General features: G+C 42.1%; 1 protein-coding gene across 1 annotated transcript in view; it reads right to left on the bottom strand.

The window, feature by feature from the left end:
- Positions 1–18,604, bottom strand: part of PHEX (phosphate regulating endopeptidase X-linked) — a 230,315-nt gene extending 211,711 nt beyond the window's left edge. Inside the window, exons 1-3 of the mRNA XM_078362509.1 lie at positions 17,935–18,604; positions 12,650–12,718; positions 3,172–3,333 (exon numbers count right to left, since the gene is read on the bottom strand). Of these exons, the coding sequence (XP_078218635.1) occupies positions 3,172–3,333; positions 12,650–12,718; positions 17,935–18,052 (349 nt within the window). The 5' untranslated portion in view covers positions 18,053–18,604. The remainder of the gene's footprint in view (positions 1–3,171; positions 3,334–12,649; positions 12,719–17,934) is intronic.
- Positions 18,605–19,129: the final 525 nt, after the last annotated feature.

Genomic DNA, 19,129 nt, shown 5'->3' with positions numbered 1-19,129 from the left:
CCCTAATTTTTTTTATTTTTAGTAGAGACGGGGCTTTACCATGTTGGTCAAGCTTGTCTCGAACTCCTAACTTCAAGGTGATCCACCTGACTCGTCTTCCCAAAGTGCTGGGGTTACAGGTGTGAGCCACCACGCTCAGCCTCTTCTGGTATTTCTTAACTTTATTATTAACTATCTAGGAAAGCCAAAGAATAACTAATAAGACAGTTCTAATCGAATCCAATACACATTCAAAGCTTAGTATATTATACTAGGCATTAGGGATTAGCAAACTGCCTATAAAAGTCAAAGAGTAAATATTTTAGCCTTTGGGGCCATCCAGTTTCCATGGCAACTATTTGACTGTGCCACTGGAGTGCAAAAGCAGTCATTGATAATGCATAAGTCAAAGGATGTGGCTGTGTGCCAATAAAACTTCAGGCAGTGGACTGGGTTTCACCTACTGGCCATGGTTTACTGACCATACTTTATACCACAGAAAGCAGTCGATGGGAAAAAGTTATCCTTTAAAACATCAAAAAAAAATATAAAGACCTAGAAACAAACTTTTTTTTTTTTTTTTTTGAGACAGAGTTTCGCTCTTGTTGCCCAGGCTGGAATGCAATGGCTCGATCTCAGCTCACTGCAATCTCTGTCTCCCAGTTCAAGTGATTATCCTGCTTTGCCTGTTGAGTAGCTGGGAATTACAGGCACCACCATGCCCGGTTAATTTTTGTATTTTTAGTAGAGGCAGGGTTTCACTATATTAGCCATGGCTGGTCTTGAACTCCTGACCTCAGGTGATCCACCTGCCTCAGCCTCCCAAAGTGCTAGGATTACAGGCATGAGTCATCGTGCCCAGCTAAAATAAACTTTCTAAAAGGCAATTTGGCTATATGCATTAAGAATGAAATTTAGAGTACTTTTTCAACCCAATAATTCCATTTCTGGGAATATATCCCTAAGGATACATTTAGACAAAGACACAAAGATGTGTACACAAGGATGTTTATAACAGTGTTACTTATATTAAGAAAAGTTGGTCAGGCATGGTGGCTCACGCCTGTAATCCCAGTTTGGGAGACTGAGGTGGGCGGATCACTTGAGGTCAGGAGTTTGAGACTAGCCTGATCAACATGGTGAAACCCCATCTTTACTAAAAATACAAAAATTAGCCAGGCATGGTGGCAGGTGCCTATAATCCCAGGTACTCAGGAGGCTGAGGCAGGAGAATTGCTTGAACCCAGGAGGTGGAGGTTGCAGTGAGTGGAGATAGTCCCATTGCACTCCAACCTGGGTGACAAGAGCAGCGAAATTCTGTCTCAAAAAAGAAAGAAAACAAATTATTTACTACTCACATAATCTATGTCTATAAGGAATGCATAGTTTCTGAAAACAAGTTACAGAGTAGCATGCATAATATCAGCTAATTTTTTAAAAATATAGGTGTATATATGAAGTTACACACATGGGCCCACACATGCAACAAAACTTGGAAAGAAATATCCACAATCGCTTTATTAGCAGTTATTTCCTGGGGTGGATTTATGAGCAACTTTTCTTCTAATTTTTGCTCTTTTATTATTTCTTCAATGGAGCTGGTAAATAAAATTTTCAGTTTTTAAAAGGAAGTTAGAAAATACAAAAACCCTGTGCTAAATAATTCACTCACTTTTCTATTAATTTTGAAGGAGCCTGTAGACAGTATCCTCCTCAAACAAAGCACATTGATACTGATTTTAATGTTCACACTAAAGTTCCAGACATCCCTGGAAAGTTATTTAAGTTATCGTTAACCACTACACGTTCTGAAGATAAAAATCTTGGGGTTATAACTAAGGTAAAAGGAGCATATGTCTGGAAATCTTGTATTTTCTTTTCCTTCAGTAATGTTTCTGCATGCATGACTATGCATGTGTGTGCATACACATATGTGTGCACATCTGTCTACTGTCTACTGAGTAAGGAAAGCCAGAGAAGGGAAACAGGAAATGGACAGAAATGGTAAATGAAAGACCAACATGAATTAATGTCCTACAGGGAAATAAGTATGAGTAAACTCACTCTTCACGGCCTTATTAATGATTTTATAGTATGAGAATCTTGCCTGTTGGGTTAGGAGAAAACCCTGACATTCCTGTAAATTCTCATTTATAATTTACCAAGACTAAATTTAGGTCTCCTAATAGAAAATTTAAGTCCATGTGATTTATATCTAGTTGTGAAATTTAAGCACATTTTTCCTTACAATTGACAGCAGGTATCTATTTATTTTGCCGAGGGCATCACTTGTAAAATGATACATATTTAAGTTTCATGTACTTAAAATCTTGGGAAAATGTAAATGGGAAGGAAAAATTATAACTTCTCAGGAATTTTTGGAGGTGCTACTGAATGCAAGTTACATGGTGTAACTAACACAGTTGTCAAAAATAGCGCCCCCCAAAATACTATTTTTGCCTTCTCAAAACAATTACCTTACCTGGCTTTGAAATCCTCCTACTTCCCTCCTGAAGTGGTCTTCACCAATAACCTAGTGTAAAAATTAGATCCAATACAAACAGAATATCCTCCAGTAACAGACATTTCCAACTCTGGCGGGGGGTGGGGGGCAGGGGGATGCATTTGAGCACATATGCGTGTGCGCATGCACGTGTGAGTCTGTGTGTGTGAGCTTGTCATTGCTAGAGTGGCCATGGGAGAAAAGAATCTCCCTAGAGCCAACTTAGAAGTTAATAGGAACGATATGACCACCACAAGGTCATCCAGAGTTCTCAAAAGTGATGTCAAAAGATGATGAGGTGTTAAGTACATTTTGTAAGCCATGAAAATCCAGGACACAATAAGCAAGAAATGAAGTTTGCTCTGAATACAACAGACAAATGAGTATATTGATATAATTGTTTATTAACTATTCCTTTGCTTCCAATCTCAGCCAAATGCTCTTTATCCTTTGGTAGTGGAATTTACAATTAGCAAACATGAACATAACAACCTACATTAGTCTTATGTTGAGATCTGGGAGACCAGAATTCTGCAGACTTTCCTTTCAACCTTTCATTTTCAAAATTCTTGGAAATGAATTAAGCATAGCTAAAAGTTGGGAAGTCATGCTTCAAATCCCAAACTATGTTTTGCCTGTCAAATATTGCACTCTGTAAAGTGTATCACCAAACCCCAGTAGAAACTTACCCTTCAACTTGAGGTCAACATTATGTCTTAGCCAAGGATAAACCCCATAGCTTGGCATATCTTCGGGAATTGGATTATTGCTTATCCAGCCATCACAAGCAAACCGGAAGAAATTATCACAAGGATCCACAGACAGATTTACTTTACTTAAGATGGCAGCAGCTATTTAGAAAGAAAATACACAGAATTAATAAGCACTGAACGTTGTGTACTGTTCTTTTCCAAATTAAACAATGATTTCATATCAACCAGTTTCCAAGCCTTGGCATTTATATATTCCCTTAAATAACTCTTTGAATCTACCTCACTATATGAAATGACTATATTCAAAGTGAATGGATAGGCCAGGCATGGTGGCTCACACCTGTAATCCCAGCACTTTGGGAGGCTGAGGCAGGTGGATCACCTGAGATGAGGAGGAGTTCAAGACCAGCCTGGCCAACATGGTGACATCCCATCTCTACTAAAAATATAGAAATTAGCCAGATATGGTGGTGCACACCTGTAATCCCAGGTACTCGGAGGCTGAGGCAAGAGAATCGCTTTAACCCAGGAGATGGAGGTTGCAGGGAGCCAATATCGTACCACTGCAGTCCAGCTTGGGGTGACAAAGTGAACTGTCTCTCAAAAATAAAATGAATGGATAAAAGTTTGGTGGTATTATTGTTACCAGTTTTTGCAGGATCATCCCTAACATCTGTGGGGTATAGGACAAGGATACAAATTGAGTGTGTGGTCAATCACTTGCAAAGATAACTGACTCTTTCTTCCATCCTGCTTGTCCTTCTGCAAAGTGACTTGCTGCTCTTCCCATCAAGTGGTAGAGTCTATTTCCCCTGCCTTGAATTTGGACTGACCTTGTCATTTGCTTTGACCAACAGAATTGGCAGAACTTTCTGTGAGTTTCAAAGCTAAGCCTTAAGAGGCCTTGCAACTTCTATATTAACTCCCTTTAAATGAAACCCTGAAGCCGCTCTTTGAAGCAGCCTCCTGGAGGACAAGAGGCCACATAGAGAAGAACCAAACCAGAACATTTGCCAGACATTGACCAAGGCCATCATTCACCTTCCAGTCCAGGCACCCCTCTAGCTGAATGCAGCTGCACAAATGAGCTGAGGCAAAAATCAGCAGAGAAACCATCCACCAAACCCAGCAAATCATGAGAAATATTAAATCATTTCTGTTCCAGGCTGCTATGGTCTCGGTGGTTTACCTCACAGTGAAGGCTAATGGAAACAGAGGTCCATATGTAAATATTTAAAAGTTATATTTATAATATACTTTCAAACTCTTGAGCTCCTTGATATTCAGTGTAGCTCTCAGAGAAATAAAGCCCTGGAAGAGGCCCACACAGACCCTGGAAGGAAGCTTGGGGCCATCAGGCAGGGAATTCTGAGGTGTAGAAGGAGAGAGCTGCCTACTTGGCTCCACAAACCCCTTGACTGGAGGAGATGCACGGCCAGAGGAGGGCCAAAGTAGGGTATTCTAAATGAGGGATCCAGGTCTAGGGGTAGAACTGAGTATGTGTATAAGTTAATAGAAAGACACAATCAACTGATCTACCATTTTTTCCCTCTTTCATAAACCCATACACAATTACATACAGAAGACAGCCCATAGGTAGGAGACATGTGCATAAATATGTAATCGTGAGCTTTAAAAGAAAACCCTTCATTACAAAATGAGAAGTTTCCAAAATTCCCAATACTGAACAACGCTCTTCCAACAGCCATGCAATTGCCGGCTACCACTCTAGCACAAAGATACGCACCAACTGATTTTTTTAAAAAGCAGTCAATATTTTAATGACATTAGAAAGATGACATTCTGAGCAATTTTCATACTTTAAATAACGCCAGTACATATTTTTGTTTGAAGTAATGAAAACCCAATGAGATTTCAGCTAAATATGAATGAACTGCCCCCAAAAAGTATAATCTGTGTAAATTTAGATACATACCTTACAGTTTGGTTACATGTGTAGCTCCTCCAGGTTTAAAAATAAGACTAGATATTTCTCTAGGCTATACTTTTTTTTTTGAGACAGAGTCTTGCTTTGTCACCAAGTACCAGGCTGGAGTGCAGTGGCACAATCTGGGCTCATTGCAACCTCCACCTCCCGAGTTCAAGCAATTCTCCTGCCTCAGCCTCCCAAGTAGCTGCGACTACAGGCGCATGCCACCACGCCCAGTTAATTTTTGTATTTTTTTAGTAGAGACGAGTTTCACTATGTTGGCCAGGATGCTCTCGATCTCTTGACCTCATGATCTGCCTGCCTCGGCCTCCTAAAGTGCTGGGATTACAGGCGTGAGCCACTGCGCCCAGTCTATATTTTCTACAAAAATTTCAAACAGCTTTTTGTCTCCATTAAATGAATATAAAAATATTCTAATTTCTATAGGCCCTCAAAATCCCCACCATTTTCAAACCTCCCCCAACCTCACTCACAACACAAAAGAAAAAAAAATACTAGCAAAAACTTGGTTTAGAGGCCAAACACTGTCGCTCACGCCTGTAATCCCAGCATTGGGAGTCTGAGGCGGGCAGATTGCTTGAGCCCAGGAGTTCGAGACCAGCCTGGGTAACATGGCAAAACCCAGCCTCTACAAAAAAAAAAAAAAAAAAAAAAGAGGGCTTAGAAGTTTGATAAATTTCAAATTTGCTTAACATTTTTGTGATTCAGAACTAGCATCAGTTGCCTCTAATTATATTTTTACTTCCTGCAACTATTTCATCATTAATATCTAATGTGCTAGGACATAACGAAATCTTTCTTTTGGTTGGTATTTATAGTTACTGCATGCAGCCACAGAATGAATCTGCTATGTGACACCTCAGAGACATGAATCACACGTCTCAGTCCCACACATTTACAGTCACACAGGGGAGCCCTCACACGCATTTTTACTCACATAAGTGCACTGTTTTCTAGCCTCCTTCTCAAACTTTCCCTGCCCGCAACCCTCAAATGTATCCTCTCCATCTCGCCAGTATTCTTGCAGGTAACTAGAAAAACTGCAAGGTCAGCTCTGACCTTGGCTCTGATACAAAAGTTGGGGAATACATCACTCACACTGAATTTGGAAAGAAGCTTGCTGAGTGAGAAAACTCTAGCTTCAGCCTCCCAATTCATCATTCACAATTCACAGCCGGGGCACAGGGCTACACTTTCTGCAGGGGAACTGTGACTTCAAATTGCAAGGGACCATAGTTGTCAAGACACAAAAACTCCTTTTCCCCCTACTCAGCTCCATGGAGAAAACCCAGAGTCTTGTTTTAATAAAAAAATTATGAAGATTAAGAAAATCTGTGAAAGCTCAGGCTACATACTCTTCCAAGTCATCGTATATAAGGTTAGTTGTCACAGTCTTCAGCTGGTGTTTATGTGACACAAGTGGAGGCACTCTACCCAAATACCAGCCTCTGTTTTTAGATTTAATCAAGGATGAAGGCAGAAAGTAGTAATTAAAATAATTAACAATAACACGGGCTGGGCGAGGTGGCTCACGCCTATAATCCAACACTTTCGGAGGCCAAGGCGGGCGGATCACTTGAGGTCAGGAATTCGAGACCAGCCTGATCAACATGGAGAAACCTCATCTCTAATAAAAATAAAAATTAGCCAGGCATGGTGGCACATGCCTGTAATCCCAGCTACTGGGGAGGTTGAGGCAGGAGAATTGATTGAACCCAGGAGGCGGAGGTTGTGGTGAGCGAAGTTCACACCATTACACTCCAGCCTGGGTAACAAGAGTGAAACTCTGTCTCAAAGAATAAATAATAATAAAATCACCAATACTAAGTATTTCCTTTTTGCCGGGGACTATGCTAAGCCCTTTTTAAGCAATATGGCATCGCACAAACTCTAGAGTCAGAACGCTTCTGTTTGAATAAGAGAAACACCCTTGCCCTTGCTAAGTCACCTTAGGCAGGTTATTTAACCTGTGTCTCAGTTTCCTCACCTGAAAATGGGGATAATAATAGCACCCCATAGAGTCATTATGCAAATTAAATGAGTAAATGTAAAGTGCTTAGAACAGTGGTTGGGCACATTACCATATAAATGGAGGATGCCCAGTGAAGTTTGAATTACTGATAAACAACCACCTTTTAGAATAAGTATGTAGCAAATATTGCATGGGACATACACCAAAAGTAGTCATTCCATATCTGCAATTCAAATTTCACTGAGCATCACATACGTATGTATTTAGCTAAATCTGTGAACTATAATTCCATCTGAAACTCTTGAGGCTAGATATGTTTCAGACCTCATAGATTTTTCAGATTTTAGAAAAGAAATACATTGCATATAACCACAGATCACATAATATTTCAGCAACAGCAAGAGGGGCAGGCCTGAAGCAAGTGCATTAGTAGTTCTATAGGGAAACATATGCATATTCTTTTAAGTAGGATAAACCAAGTCTGAAGCAGCCTCCCCTGAGTTAAGATCCAATTTCACCCTCAAAGAAATTGAGATCAGGCCCCATCTTGCCAACTGAGAGTTACAATGTTTTCTGGGTTTGGGGCTACGAATCAGCATTGTGGGCTGGGCACGGTGGCTCACGCCTGTAATCCCAGCACTTTGGAAGGCCAAGGCAGGTGGATCACCTGAGGTTAGGAGTTTAAGACCAGCCTGACCAACATGGAAAAATCTCGTGTCTACTAAAAATACAAAATTAGCTGGGTGTGGTGGCGCATGCCTGTAATCCCAGCTACTCAGGAGGCTGAGGCAGAATTGCTTGAAGCTGGGAGGCAGAGATTGCGGTGAGTGGAGATGGCGCCACTGCACTCCAGCCTGGGCAATAAGAGCGAAACTTCGTCTTAAAAACAAAACAAAAATCAGCATTGTGAACTTAGAATACTGCCACTACCATTATTATTTTCTTCTTTCTCTTTATTTTATTTATTTATTTATTTTTGAGATGCAGTCTCACTCTGTCGCCCAGGCCGAACTGCAACCTCCACCTCAGGGCTCAAGCGCATGTTCAACCTGCAATCTCAGCTTACTTCAACCTCCACCTCCCAAGTAGTTGGGATTATAGGCATGTGCCACCACTCCCAGCTAATTTTTGTAATTTTAGTAGAGACAGGGTTTCACCATGTTGGCCAGACTGATCTTAAATTCCTGGCCTCAAGTGATCCGGCCTGCCTCGGCCTCCCAAAATGCTGGGATTGCAGGCGTGAGCCACCATGCCCAGCCCATTATTATTTTCTTTTATTCTCACACTTAAGTATAAGTAAAAACTGTTATTCCCATTTTACACATGGTGAGACTGAGGCTTAGAGAGGCTATTTATTTTGCCCAGGATCATGTGGCTTGTAAATAGTTAGATCATGCTTCAAACCTAGTTAGCCTGTCTGCCCTTGTCGGTGATATAAGCATGCATGCCCTTTCCTTGTTTCTTTGCATACTTTGTACGGCTCTTATTTTGAAAGAGGGATTACAATAAGAGGACACAGAGGAGAGGAGAGTTATGGAGAGGAGGCATCTCAGAAATGGTTGGCACCTGCTCAGAAATGGTCCAGAAGGCGATCAAACACTCACCTCTTCCGAACTTTCAGCATGCATGCCCACACACAGCCTCTTGTTCAAGGCCCTGACTTGGCCACAATTCTCCTGACACATATACTCAGCAGCTGTTCTGCAGACCCCTGAGCACACTGAGGCTCACATTACACTCAAGAAAACTGTCTTTTGTGAGTCTTTCACTACAGAAACGGCAAAATCAATGTTTTTGTTTTTCCAACAAAATGTGAAAATTAAAAACAGGACAGCGAGGGAAAACACACTCGCCGGCAGGAGGCAACCTCTTTGAATGTCAGTCTATAGGTTTTAGTCTGGCATTATGATTCATAATCCTGCACTACAACTCACAAAATAAGTGGCCCTCCATACCAAAAAGTGTTCTAAACTCAAGTTGAAAATTTATGAGCTCAAAAATTCCCATTTCACACATCTGCAAGAACCCTACCACAGCCAAAGCACCAGGTGACATCAACTCTAAAACCTCCCCTAATGGATCCACCCTACTCCACGACATCCTCTCACCACTGGAGAAAACCCCAGGTCAACAACTCAATCCTGGAAGAGGAAAGGGCCTGGGAGTTCCCAAATTGTTTCAGGGTCTTGCCTGGCATGGCCCCATATCACCAAGGAAAAGATGGAAAGGAGCCAGACATAGACATGAAGCCCAGCTCTGCTAACTCAGGACGTGACCCTGGGCAGTTGTTTAGCCTCTAGAAGCCTCCATTTCCTCGTCGGCAAGTGAGGCTGGTGATAACACCAACTTCATAGGGGGTCTCATGAAGGTTTTATGAGATGGTGCCTATAAGTCACCTAACATACAGCCTAGTTAAAAAATACACATAATATTGATCACTCAAGAATGGAACAAAAGGCCAGGCACCGTGGCTCACGCCTGTAATCCCAGCACTTTGGGAGGTCGAGGCATGTGGATCACAAGGTCAGGAGTTCGAGAACAGTTTGACCAACATGGTGAAACCCCGTCTCTACTAAAAATACAAAAATTAGCCCGGTATGGTGGCAGGTGCCTGTAATCCCATCTACTCAGGAGGCTGAGGCAGGAGAATCACTTGAACCCAGGAGGCGGAGGTTGTGATGAGCTGAGATCCTGCCATTGCACTCCAGCCTGGGCAGCAAGAGCAAAACTCCATCTCAAAAAAAAAAGAAAAAAAAAAAAAAAAAAAAGAATTCTACTAATGTTATTACCTAACTCACTACCCTTGTATAAGGTCTCAGAGTTTACAAGCTCTTTCACTTTCCCATCTCAATAAACACCACCACCCAACCATCACCAAAAATATAAGCATCATCCCCAATTGTCTGCTTTTGCTCACAGCCCACATCGAATCCCTCATTAGACCCTCTATCTCCTAAACCTTCCCCCATTCTCCCTCTACATCTCTTGAATTCAAGACAGCATCGCCTGTTACCTGGCGTATGGAAATAACCCGTCTACCTGGGCCACCTTCTTCTATTCTTGCTCACTATAGTCTCTTCTCCATTAAGAAAAGCTCCCTCTAATGGAGCTCTCCACCAAGACACAGCTTTTAAAATGCTCATAAAATGTACTCCCTTTCATAAAAGCCTCCAGAGGCTTTTTAGCCCACTTAAGGAAAGCCCAAACTCACCAGCACTTGGGACCCCCATTGACTCCCCATCACTAGCACCTCACCTAGCAAGCTCTTCCTGTTCCTCAAGTCCACCAAGTTCAAGCTTCTGTGTGCTTTTTGCCCCACCTGTTTCCCCCACCCAGAAAGCCCCTGCCTCAGTCTTCACACAGCAGTTCCCTTCTCATCATTCAAAGGTCACCTTCAAGGTCATGGCCCCCAGCTTTTCATTCTAGCCTCCTGTCCCTTGCTATCACATTATTCTATTTTAATATTTCAATTTTCTCTATAACATGTTCCACTGACTGATAGTTTTCTCTTTTAGAGATGGGGATCTCACTAATTTGCCCAGGCTGGCCTCCAACTCCAGGGCTCAAGCCTCAGCCTCCCAAGTGGCTAGAACTAAAGGTTCGTGTCACCACGCCCAGTTTGATAATTTTCTTGTTGCATAAATTGCCTTATTGTCTTTCTTCCCATATCTGATTCACTGCTCTGTTTCCAAAACTTAACTCCGTATCTGGTATTCAATAAATATTTGGTGAATTTGTTCATTAACCTCTTCTCTTAAGGCCAAGAAGAAGGTCAAAGGGCCACATGCTCAACTTGTTTGATGACTTTCATTTTGGAAAAAGGAAAACAGTGTCCCTGCCCACTTAAAGAGTGAAGGTGAGGGCTAAAATCTTGCTCCCTCAAATCTAGGCCCTAACAATGATGTAAGAGGGAAATCTAATAGCTGTGTGTGAGACCCCTAGGTGGCCCCACTTTCGGTGTCCTAACCAAAAATTACAGAGTACTTTGACCATTCTGTGACCCAGTAAGCTGCAAGTTTGTTTTATTTTTTGAAAGAGGTTCCCTCTGTCACCCAGGCTGGAGTGCAGTGGCGTGATCTCGGCTCACCGCAACCTCCACCTCCTGGGCTCAAGCAATTCTCATGCCTCCGCCTCCCGAGTAGCTGAGATTATAAGCATGAGCCACTACGCCTGGATAATTCCAGCTACAAGTTTTTCCCAGCAGGCTTAGGCCCAAACTGGACCCTTGAACATTCCCAGGCACTGGTAAAGGTATCTAGGTTGATGCACAAAACTTTCAAAGAAACCAGTGCTGGCTCTGATCCAAATTCCTTTAACCCTCGAAGTCTCCACACCCTAACGCCCTGACTGCAGATATACCTAACTAGAACACTCATTTTCTCTCACTGTCTTGAGGATACACTGCAGCACTTTCTATGTAAATTGCCATAATAAATGCTTTGGACTGACTGGCCACCCTGGATTTAATGCTTCTTTTTAATTTATTTATTTTCCTTTAGGTGCATACTATATCTGGCATTTCTCCCCGTGTTATCCCTCCCCACCCCCCACTGTCTCTCGTAATGCTTCTTTCTTTAGAATCCTAACTGACCCCATCTTGGGATGGTTTGGGGTACTCCCTCCTGGGAAGTTTCTGTCGCTGCTTTTGGGGCAACTCCAGCCACAAGTTCGATGGGGTAAGACAGTGTGGAAAAACTGAGGCAACTTCAAGCCCTCATCTTCACCTTGGGGTACCCACTGATAACACAGACTGGTCACTTCAAGAGAAGTTTGACTTGCAATGTGGAACAGAAAAAAAAGGGATTCCCGGCTGGCACAGTGGCTCACACTTGTAATGCCAGCAGTTTGGCAGGCAGAGGCGGGCGGATCACGAGGTCGGGAGTTTAAGACCAGCCTGGCCAACATCGTGAAACTCCATCTCCACTAAAAACACAAAACTTAGCCGGGTGTGATGACAGGCACCTGTAAGCCCAGCTACTTGGGAGGCTGAGGCACAAGAATCACTGGGAGGCGAAGGTTGCAGTGAACTGAGATGGCACCAGCCTGGGCAACAGAGTGAGACTGCATCTCAATTTAGAAAAAGAAAAAAAAAATTCCCACTGACAATGGAAGCATGATTTATTTACAAAGGAGCCTTGCTTAGAGGCAGGCAAGTCTGACCCACAGACCAGAAATTATACAATGGCTTAAGGTAAGGAGGAATCTATAGCCAGCGGAGCCATAGAAAGACCAGTGTTCTCTGCCTGTGGGTCTTAAGATAAGCCATTCAGCCTTCCAAGCCTCTTTCTGATTTCCTTGTAACAACGCTTAGAATACTACAGCTGTTTTTTGCAAGGAAAAAGAAAACAGGAAACCTAAGCTCCACTATTTCACACCAAAACTTGAAAGTAAACTTAAAATTTCTTCAAAATTGCATTTCGTGCTTGGTAAACCTCAAGCAAACAGAATACTAAAAATACCACCTGTTTTCTCTTCCACTCCCCAAGGTACCATAATTATAACTTGACACAGGATGGAAAACTGTGACTTACCAGCTTCGACGCATTCTGGCTTCAGGCAGTACTCCTGTTTAGCGTGGAGACTTAAGAATCCTTGACTCACTGAAAAAACAGACCAAAATAAATGGCTGACTCGTAGCAGACCACCATCGAGTAAACCACCCTTGGAGACATACGCAAGACATTTGATATCAGTTCATCCTTCTCAGTGTTGATGCAGTATTCAAAAGCCCAGTTGGTTCAATGTCACAAAACCAAACTCTAGTTGCTAGCTCAATAACTAACTTTGCTAAGACTGTGGGTTGCTTTGAAACTCAGTTTCTCTCCTCTGTAAGATAAGTAAGCATAACCAGATCAGTGCGCCTAAGAGCATGGTCTCTAGAGCAGCAGCTGCTGCTGCTGCTGCACCTGGGAGCTTGTTAGAAAGCCACTCCAAATCTTGACTCAGAAACGCTGGGATTGGGGCCCAGCCATCTGCGGTTTAACAAGCCCCCCAGGTGACTCGGATACATGCTCAAACACGAGCACCACTGGTCCAGATAATCTCTAAAGTCACTTCAACGTCCTATTATCTGTGGTTTAAGTCTCATACTTTCACTCTACTGGTTGTAACTCCATGCCCATATTCAAGATGGGAAAACTGAAACTTTTAAACTACGTCATTTGGAGCCAATCAGAGTGGAAATAGAAAGCTAGCATGTCTGGCTTTTAGAGTTCTGGATCTTATCTAAACCATCCACACAGACACGGACCAAAAAAGGGGTAGGGGTAAGGAACGTACTGAACACATCTCAATCACCTGTTATAGCAACCGTTATTGTCCGCCTGCTCTCAGCCCCACAAACCCTCCAGCCACCAGGCCCAGCTTAGCTACCAGACATTTGCAACTTTGTGGACCAAGCTTCCAGCTACTTCTTCCTTCCCCCTCCCCCCAAAAAAGTCTAAAATTGAAATAGCTTTTCACCAGTGGTTTATTGTCCCCATCTGGCTGGCAACATTATCTAAATAGATTTCTGCTGAAGTACAGAAGGGTGCCCAATTTGTCAACTCCAGGTAGCACCTGGGCATTAGCAGATGTGAATTTAAGATTTCAGAAATATCTGTGGTAGCTGAGGAAATTCTGGGGAGTTCATTCTTGCTGTCCTCCGTGAGCAGAAACAACAAATCATCTGGAGATATGGCCACGGTGAAAGGGATGGTGGGAGGCGAATGGGGACCAAGGCTCTTTGTGGCAGGATCAGAAAGCTTGGCAGTACCTATTATTTCTGCTAGAGATGGAAGACCTGTAGATGACTAGCCAGTGTAGCGAGTTTTTAGTATTTATTAACCCACGCTCTAAATGGAGCCTGCTTTTTCTTTGTTCTTTTCTCTGCTGCCGTCCTCTAGCCTCTTTGCATGTGTTACATTATAGATTCAAAAAAACTGCCTACGGAACATCTCAGGCCTATTGTTAAGAAAACACACCTTAGCAAAAAGAACCACGGGGGAATTTTCCCCATCAGTCAGTTTTCATATGTTGACCTAATGTTCTTTAGTGAGCATGTGTTCTTTTTTATTATGTAAAATAAGCTTTATTGTAAACAATAATATTTTTATAATTCTGGACAATACCTTCTTGATCCTAGCCTTATTTTAAAAAACAAAAGAGCTAATAAAATCATTATTGAAAGACTTATTCCTTTCATGAGAAGTAATTCTTGACCCAAAACCTCAAAGGAAGAAATAAAATCAAGTATCTTTATCTAACAATGAATAGAATGAATGTTTTAAATATAATTAATTAGGCTGGGCGTGGTGGCTCAGGCCTGTATTCTCACCACTTTGGGAGGCCAAGGCAGGAAGATCACCTGAGGTCAGGAGTTCGAGACCAGTCTGGCCAACATGGTGAAACCCCATCTCTACTTAAAAATACAAAAATTAGCTGGGCGTGGTGGTGCATGCCCATAATCTCAGCTACTCAGGAGGCTGAGGCAGGAGAATTGCTTGAACCCAGGAGGCAGAGGTTGTAGTAAGCCAAGATTGCACCATTGCACTCCAGCCTGGGTGACAGAGTGAGACTCCATCTCAAAAAAACAAAACAAAACAAATACATATATATATATATATATAATAAATTGGGACACTGAGAGACCTAACCCTTCTTCAAGGAAGACCATTATCTCCATGGATGGGATTATTTTAAAATCCAGCAAATAAATGAGAATCAACAAGCCCAGATAATGTGAAGGTGTAAGTGAATGAAATAGAGACAATAAAGTAATTTTTTCTTTTTGCAATGGAGTTTCGCTCTTATTGCCCAGGCTGCAGTGCAATGGCACAATCTCAGCTCACTGCAATCTCTGCCTCCTGAGTTCAATCAGTTCTCCTGCCTCAGCCTCCCGAGTAGCTGGGATTATAGGCATACCCCACCATGCCCTGCTAATTTTGTATTTTTAGTAGAGACGGGGTTTTTCCATGTTAGTCAGGCTGGTCTTGAACCTCCAAACCTCAGGTGATCTTGAGCCTCCCATCTCGGCCTCCCAAAGTGCTGGGATTACAGGCATGAGCCACCGTGCCCGGCCAAGAAAATATTTTTGATATAAAAGTTAAGATGTTACTTTTGAATGGTTAGGAGCTTTAAAAGGTACATGTAAATCGCAGTTTGGTTTCTCATCGTAGATTTCTCCATAACCAGAGGAAATGCCCTCAGGATACAGGGGAGTCATCCACAGATCAAGAGCATAAGAATGGCCAGAAAGCAGGGGTCAGCCAACTATGGCCCATAGGCCAAATCCACTGCCTGTTTCTGTACGGCCCATTGAGCTATGCATGGCTTTTACATTTTTTTCATGGTTGGGAAGAAGAAAAAGAAAAATAATATTTCATGATACATGAAAAGTATATAAAATTGCAATTTCAGTGTCTAGAAATCAGATTTGCTTGGCACACAGCCATGCCCATTTGTGTACATATTGTCTATGGCTGCTTTCGTGCAATGACAACAGAACTGAGTCGTTGCAACAGAGGCCGTATGGCCCACAGAGTCGAAAATATTTACTATCTGGCCCTTGACAGAAAGTTTGCCGGCCACTGCATCTAAGAAACAGATTGTGGGGAGGAAGGAGAAGGGAAGGAGAAGAAGAAAGGACACTTGAAAATAAATAAACTGGTTGCAGGCAAATATGTTTTCCATTCTAGTGCTCTGTAGCTTCTCTGAAGCCACCGCAAGGCCACTGGCAACCACTCTTACTGTAGAAGCAATAAGGTTTCGAAGACAGACTATCCTGGAGCCTCAGATAAAAGAAGAGTTAGTAAGATGGGATGCTGGAAATTGTAGGCATGTAAGTGAACGAGGACCCGCAGAGAAACATACCACAAAGTCAACCAGGAAGCCCTTGAAGAGAAAACGACCCTAACTAAAATATTGTCACGAAGAGCATTGCCGAGTAGGCTCCTGGAGTCTTTCAGACAAGCACTTTGACTAGGTACAGAGTGGAGGTGGGTGGCAGAGCCAAGGGGAGGGACGGGGATGGGGTGAAGGGGGGATTCTAAAATAGTGCAGAAATATTTGACAAAAAGAAGTGTCCCTGAATGTATACATCGTAATAGATGTGGCCACCTGAAGCAATGCTTCTTAAACCTGTATTTGCAAACAATCCTTGGGGGTCTTGTGAAAATGCAGACTGTGAATCAGCAGGTCTAGGGTGTCGCTCAAGCTCCCCAGTGATAGTGATGCTGCCGGTCCACAGACCCCATTTTGAGAAGCAAAGATGTTGAGGCCACAGCCTTCATCTGCCCTTATTCTGTAACATCATTTGAGCTCCTCTTAGAGAGTCAAGGTGAGAGCCAGGTTACAGGGCATGCTGGGAAGTTCTCTTTCATATTTTACGCAGTCCTCCTTATCCATAATAGCAGTGCCTGGCTTGATGAATTTTACTTTGCTCTAAAAACACTGGCACTGTTTCCTAAGAATAATTTTCTCTGATAGAACAAAGATTTGCTGCCATGGAGAATCTTTCAATGAATATGCCATGGCCTTGGGATATAATCATAAAAGCGGAGTTTTGTAAAAGTTTCATGTAGTGGTAATACCATTAGAAAGAGTACATATTTTTACATAAACAATAATTATTTGGATTTTTAAGTTTGGGAGGGTTTGCAAAACCTAACCTTGCAGTCACGTTCCAGATAGCACATAGTCTTTCAGCTTGCCCACAGGATTTTTCCTCTCATTTTGAATTTCAGCAGAGGACATTTGTCTACACCCTAAGTGCTGAGAAATCTCAAGAGTTTTCAAGAGCCACAGATTCAGTTGCAGGAGTATGAGATTTAGGTTTACCAGAAAGCAATAAATCCATCTGATTTCCTACATCTTCAGCCACAGAAAACATGGAAAGATGATTTGCTCATTTTAGCAGAGTTTTCGACCAAACAACCCTAACTGTTTTAAAGTTTAATTACTGGTTTACCCCTGCCAAAATAAACATGTCCTCCTGCAATCCTGTATATGTCAAGGAATGTTTCCAGGTTTGCTACATTTCAAACTGCACCTCGAATCTCCTCATTCCTACATAACATTCAGGCTAATGAAGTATTCTGGGCTGTATGAGAAAAATTAAAATGGTAATAGTCAAGGGTTCAGAAAGCCTGGAGTTTTAGAAAATCCCTCCCTCCTTCCCAAGATATTTGATTCTTTTTCATAGGAATACATTTCTATCATCCTATATACTCTCTGGGTACATCATTCTCACCAAGAGTCATTAAAATAATTGAATCACAATATCTTTAAAATCTTGGGGGGAAACCTCTGTTTTCCTTCATATTCATTTATAAATCAAACCGCATCTCATCAGAGTCACTGGATAAGAAAGAATATCATTAAAAGTGTACTTTAAAGGACTGATTTGTGTTTTGTGAATTACATTTCATGATTCGTTCAGGCAAACATTAATAAAAGTCAAATGGAAAGAAACTCCAGCATAGTTTTCATCAAAATATAAATGAAACTATGTGACTATGAATTCATAAACACTAATTTTGCTAAATGTACCACATAAAAATTTTTCTGCCTAATGCAACAGAATCAGCCAGCCACTCGAAGCCATACACCCACTTTGCCTTCTGGACTATACATTTGGTACTTGGGTGTATTTATATATTTAGGCTCCTTAAAAAAGGCTTCTTTTTCATTTGCATATTTGATAGAAACTAAAGATGCACCACCTACGAACACAGGCAAACAGCCATGTACCCGTGTTATGACAACTTTTGCTACAATAAAGCACAAGGAAACGTCTCAGCACACACCCAGTTCCCCCGGCCTCCTGCACTCCACTTACCTAGAAAGAGGATCGTACCCAGAACAAGGGTGCCACCGACAAACACGGCCAGGGCAATTCGAACGCCTCTGTTGGCCTTCTTTCCAGTCTCCACGCTGCTCCCTGTTTCTGCTTCCATCAGAAGGGCCGCAGAGAACACACGAGAAGAAAGTCACTTTTCGTGGTTTGGTGGCTGGTCTCAAGACCGAGGTGTTGACATCCAAGGCTCTTTTGCTCTTCTACTAATGGACAGCTTAAAAAACTCCCGTCTGGAAATCTCCCCTTGCCACCCTTTCTCAAATAATTCTTCACAAATGAAAATTATAAAATCCAAAATATTGGTTGCCTTGGCTTTCCCCCTGACTAGACAAAACAAACAGTGTTGCTTTATCTTGGTGCTCTCCCTCAGCAAAGTCCCTCTCAACCGATTGTTTGGCAGGCTCTTCTCTCAAGCGTTCAGAGTATACATGTTTTAGTATGTTGCTGAACAGATGTTTTAGCTATTTAAATGTATAGTCACTTGGGGAGGAATAAAACAATTGTTTTACCAAAACTGGATTCTCCTGAAACTTCCCCAAATCACGATAAGTTAGGTGGCCAGGATTCACCGGACCCACTTCAAGATCTCAATTAATCATGTAATTCTGTTGCAAGAATCATTCTGCTTGCCTGAATTGTCTTCATCAAAGATATTCTTTCAGTGTGTGAGTCCCTTTTTAAAGCCTTCTAAGAGTTCCTAGGATATCCTGGAGCATTTTATTTTAGGAACTTTGTGTATGACAGCATGTGCCAAAAATCAGTCATAGTCCAGTGCAGAGCAAAGTAGCAATTAAGACAACCTACAGAGGCTGATGGTTTGAACTGGAACTTTTTGTTAAAGCAAGGAGAAAAAGCACTTCCTCTTTGTGGTACTGAGAATTGTACACACACACACACATACAAGTGCGTGAATTAAGTTTATTAGGAACTACAAAAGATATGATGAGAGATTTTTTTTCCTTGCATGGTTTTGATGAAAAATGCACCCAGGCGTTTTGTCTGCCACTCCCACTGAGGCAGCCATTCATTAGGATGTTTTTGTGTTTACATGAAGTGTCCACTTCAGCAGATTCCCCAGAATGAATTCAAAGGCAATTGGTTTCAGGCCGGGCACGGTGGCCCACACCTGTAATTCCAGCACTTTGGGAGGCTGAGGCAGGCAGATTGCTTGAGGCCA

This window comes from Callithrix jacchus, chromosome X (genome assembly GCF_049354715.1).
Source record: "Callithrix jacchus isolate 240 chromosome X, calJac240_pri, whole genome shotgun sequence".
Lineage (NCBI taxonomy): Eukaryota > Metazoa > Chordata > Mammalia > Primates > Cebidae > Callithrix > Callithrix jacchus.
This window is presented reverse-complemented; position numbering and strand designations above follow the sequence as displayed.